This window comes from Chrysochloris asiatica, unplaced genomic scaffold (genome assembly GCF_000296735.1).
Source record: "Chrysochloris asiatica unplaced genomic scaffold, ChrAsi1.0 scaffold00040, whole genome shotgun sequence".
Lineage (NCBI taxonomy): Eukaryota > Metazoa > Chordata > Mammalia > Afrosoricida > Chrysochloridae > Chrysochloris > Chrysochloris asiatica.
This window is the reverse complement of record NW_006408558.1, coordinates 18,396,498-18,401,285: the sequence shown is the minus strand read 5'-3', so window position 1 is coordinate 18,401,285 and position 4,788 is coordinate 18,396,498. Positions and strand designations below refer to the sequence as shown.

The following is a 4,788-nucleotide window of genomic DNA, read 5'->3' as shown; positions in this document are numbered from 1 at the left end:
TGCAATACGTCGTCTGATCTCTTGACTGCTGCTTCCGCGAGTGTTGATAGTTGATCCAAGAAGAATGAAGTCCTTGACAACTTGAAAAGATATTTTCCACCTAAATTACTGGGGTTAACCTCTGCAGGCTAGGAGTCTGAATTCAGAGCATCAACCCTAGGGGAAGGCTCTCTGCCCAATTTGGGAAAAAGATTTCTGTCTCTTCCTTGATTCCTTGGTGACACTACATTACATTAATCTTTCTCCATTCGTATTTCTTACTTAGTTTGATTCTTTCAGATCTCAAAGCTGATTGGCTTAAAACCCACCCTACAATGATATGATCTCATTCACCTCACGGAGAAAATCCTGTCCCCAAATGGGATGACATCCCTACGTGGTGGTGGGAGTCGCTTCTGACTCATAGTGACCCCAAGCACAACAGAACAAAACCCTGCCAGATTCTGCACCATCCCCACAATTATTGCTATGTTTGAGCTCATTGTTGCAGCCACTGCGCCCATTGCTCTTGTTAAGTGCCACTGAGTTGGTTCTGACTCATAGCAACTTTGTATAGGGTTTCCGAGGAGCAGTTGGTGAGTTTAAACCATCAATCTTGTGGTTCAAACTAACCTTGTGGTCCAGTGGTAGGGTGAGGATTTAAAACACTTGCATTTGGGAGAGCATAATTCAACCCATATTAAAACAGGCCCTCACAACAAAGGTGTCCTTCCTCACTTCTGCCTGCATCTGAAAGGGAGGGCGGCTGTGTCTCACCTGCCTTTTATTAGGCCTCACCTGCTCTAGGATAGCATTGGGAATTACGATCATCTTCATCTCCAAGGCTCTGTTCAAAGACAAGGGCTGGAAGTCAGGAAGAACAACCGACTCACCTGAAGTACTTCTTCAGTGGCAACTGTGCCTCCACCCTTCATTTCCAGTACCATTTTCAAGGTGGGGCATTTTCTGCTGAGCCAACCCTCTCAAAGGGAGTATTTTCAAGAGCTCTTTGATTCTCACAGACCAAATAATGAAGATAAAGATCTCACAAGACAATTGTGAGAGTGAAAAAGTTCATGTGAAGAGCCAATGGTGTCCAACAACAAATAGTCATTCAATACATGGTAGCTCCCTGCCCTTTGGGAACTCAGCTTCCTGAAGAGACACTCAAGAGACAGGGAAAGGAAGGCTCCCACGATTCCCTAAATGATGGATTTTCCAGAAATGGAAGCTGCCTCTTTCACAGAGGTCTACCTGTGAGTGGCAGAGTTAGAGAGGAGAGCATCAGTACTGAGCACAGACTCAAAGGTATGATTCAGATCTCAATGGACCTAGCCTTTGGAGTACACCAAGGTTGTGTGCTAGACAGGCACTCTGCCAGCTGCCCAGACAGTTCTGCCCAATCCTGGCTTCTTAGAGCTGGGGTGGAAGATTTTTCACTCAAGGAAAGCAGCCAACACCCAGTCCCACCCTTCTCTGTGGGCCACTTTTTGCCAGGCAGAAACCTCTCACCATAATTTTATTTTGGCTGCTTGAGGAACCAGCTGCAAGATCATCAGCAGTTGTGTATGGGCTCAAGTCAGGGGTGAAATTACCCAATAACCAAGGTAAGCATGGGTTTACTTGTGTTTACTTACTAATCTGTAGTGAATTATTCACTACAGATTAGTAAATATGCACAAGTAAGCCCATGCTTACCTTGCTTCCCAGGTACTCCAGTTCTGTCAGGGATTGTAAATTTGAAGAGAATTTGATTCTGTACAAAGCTATGGCTTTGTGGGAGCCAGATGGCCAGCCACACCTAGAAGCAGTATCTTTGATGTGGTGGAAAAATGTAAAATTGCTCACTCAGATGAACAAGTAAACACAAGAAAGCCCGTGTTTACCTTGCTTATTGGGACACTGGTTCAAGCCTCTCTCACCATGTACCTCTGAATCCAGCTACAGTCGGAAAGACCCACTCAGCTGTGAAGTCTTGGAAAACCTCAGAGCTTCTCTTGTCAGCCAGAGCTTAGGAAAACCAACTCCCACATTTGGCATTTTTAAGAGAGGCAAATGTGGGGAGAAGAAGCTGGCTGGGCCTTCCTGCTATTAAGCGGGAAAGATGCTTAGCACAGGTGACCAGACAAAATACAGGTCACCTAGTTTTGAGTTTCAGATGAAGGGGGGGATAAATTATATATATATATATATATTAATATACTTATCTAGTCCTTCTGTGGCACTGTAGGATAAGCACTAGACCGCAAGGTCACTCCTCGAAACTCTATACAGGGTCGCTATGAGTCAGAACTGACTCGACGGCACTTAACAACACTCCCCAAATGAGAGTGAAAAAGTTCATGCGAAGAGCTAATGGTGTCCGACAACAAATAGTCATTCAATACATGTTAGCTCCCTGCCTTTTGGGAACTCAGCTTCCTAAAGAGACACTCGAGAGACAGTCCCTTGTGGCATAAGCACGGGACTGCTATCAGAAGGTCGGTAGTCCACACCCACGAGGCTCTCTCGCATGGCTATGAGTCAGAACCGACTAGACAGCACACAATAATATACTCCAAATACTGCATTGTTGCTGGTCAGTGCCGTCGACTCATACTGACTCTGTATAGTTTCCGAGGAGCGGCAGGTGAGTTTGAACCGCCGATCTTGTGACCCAGTGCTTATCCTACAGCGTCACACCAAGACTCCAAAGAGATAGCCAATCCTTTCCTGTTGCCTCCTGGCCCTCACTCCTTCAGATGTTCCTTCCCATCAACATTTAAACATACGTACACTTTAAAAAAACAATTTGTTAGTTATCTGAAATTCAAATTTAGCAGAGTGTTCTGGATTTTCTTTTGCAAAGTCTGGAAACAAGGATTGATCTAGGGCACTCTGCCGCCGGTGAGGCGGTTTGGGGATCAAGAAGCAGCTTTGGAATTCGAAAGCGCTGAGGGCAGCCAAAGCGCTTTGAACAGGGTTGAGGGCCGCAACTCGCGGGACCGTGGGAAAGGCGCCTTCGGGAGGCAGAAGGAACACTGGCCTCATTCCTTACGCCTCCAACCTCGCTTGCCGCGGGGAGCCTCTGCCCAGCCACACCGCGGCAGATCCAGAGCGCTCCGGCTTTTATCTGCGAGACGCTCAAGGCCTGGAGCTGCGGCGACGCCGAGCGCGCAGGCGCAATGAATGACATGTGGGCGGGGCGCACGCGCACCGGCAGGAAAGGGCGTCGGTGGAGGCCCGGGTCACCTGTACGCCTGGCAGCTCTGGACGAACTGGAGCTGTCGCTACTGCTTCCAGCGAGCGATGGAGGGGACGGCTATGGCCGTCTGTGAGGTGATGCCCAGAAGGGAGAGAAAGCAGAGCAGGAGACTTTATGAGGAGAGTAGTGTCTTGAGGAGACACCGAAGTTTGGGCAGAAGGGTCTGGCGTGGCCAGAGGCCTCTCTGGGGGTGTGAGGAACAATAGGACGGGTGCATAGAAGCGCTTTGGGAAGTAGCACGCTCTGGGTGGTTTGTGAGGAAAACTCCATTGAGGAGAATGCCCATAGCTGAGCGCCAGGTGCCTAATCCTTCACACAGAAGTAGGTGACACCACCCCCACTTTACAGCTGAGAAAAGGGAGACGCATGTCACCAAACATGTAGGGTTAGAGTCAGGAAGCCAACCGCGGAGGTTGATCTGACCTGATTCCCCCGCACTCCACTTTTACCAGCTACCCTGTGCTGGAAGAGGACCCCGGAAAGAGGGAAGGAAGTGGACAATCCTGTCGGGACACCCAACCCAGAGAAAAGTTCAGCCAAGGGTTCACCCTCCAGGGCAAAATGGGAGTGAGAGAAAGTCATTTTAGGCATTGAAGTCAGCCATGTGAGGGGTTCTGGGCCCAGGCCCTGGTACTGGAGCAGCTGAGTGAACTCACCTAACACCCACTGTACCTCTGACCAGAGAACTCTGCTTTGGAAGGTGACCCTGGACACCTGGTATTGACACCGTCACATTTGTGCAATCAATGACACTTTTCACATCGTTGTTGGATGCCATGGAGTTGATCCCAACTTAACAATGAACCCATTTGGCAGAACAGAACCAGCACATAAGGTTTTCTTGGCCATAGTCTTTTGGGAGCAGATGACCAGATCTTTCTCCCATGGAGCTTCTGAGAGGATTAGAACCAGTAACTTTGGTTAGAAGCTGAGTGCTTAAGCATTGCACCACTAGCGCTTCTTTCACAGACAGTACTGACTTGAATACGTAGCTGCTGGCCTATAAGGGATACTGGGCAGATAAAATAGAATCAGGCTCTTGAGGGCATAGCTTACAGACTTTTCAGTCTTCCTCCCTTCTTTGTTATCATCAAAGAAAATAGAAGAATTGGATTTTTCCAGATGACAGACCTAGGCTAGAACCCAGAGGACTTTGGACCCACAGGCTAGTGTTCTCTCTGGTGTAAAGAAACTATAGGACAGTCTCAACAGAGGGAGCACAGGAAGGCAGACAGTATATGAAGACATGTGTTAAACTGTAGAAATACTGTTAAACATATGTTAAAAGCCTGCAAACCAGCTTTATAAATTCCAGTACAAGCTTGGATCTTTGTCACCAAGTTCTCTCACTCAGATTTCCCTCCCATCAAGGACAAAAAAAAAAAAAAGTTAAAAGTGCCCATCAATAGAAAAACAGATAAAGTTTGGTACATCCACACAGTGGAATATTATGCTACCTTGAAGAATAACAAGGAAGCTGCAAGCCACCACATAACATGGATGCACCTTGAGGACATTATGCTGAGTGAAATTAATCAGCCACAAAAGGACAAATGTTGCATAAG

General features: G+C 47.5%; 1 protein-coding gene across 1 annotated transcript in view; it reads left to right on the top strand.

Moving 5' to 3' along the window:
* The window catches only part of LOC102816320 (chromosome unknown open reading frame, human C11orf80), a 150,350-nt gene that overhangs the window by 26,978 nt on the left and 118,584 nt on the right, over positions 1–4,788 (top strand). The window contains exon 6 of the mRNA XM_006861063.1: positions 3,069–3,288. Coding sequence (XP_006861125.1) covers positions 3,069–3,288 — 220 coding nt within the window. The remainder of the gene's footprint in view (positions 1–3,068; positions 3,289–4,788) is intronic.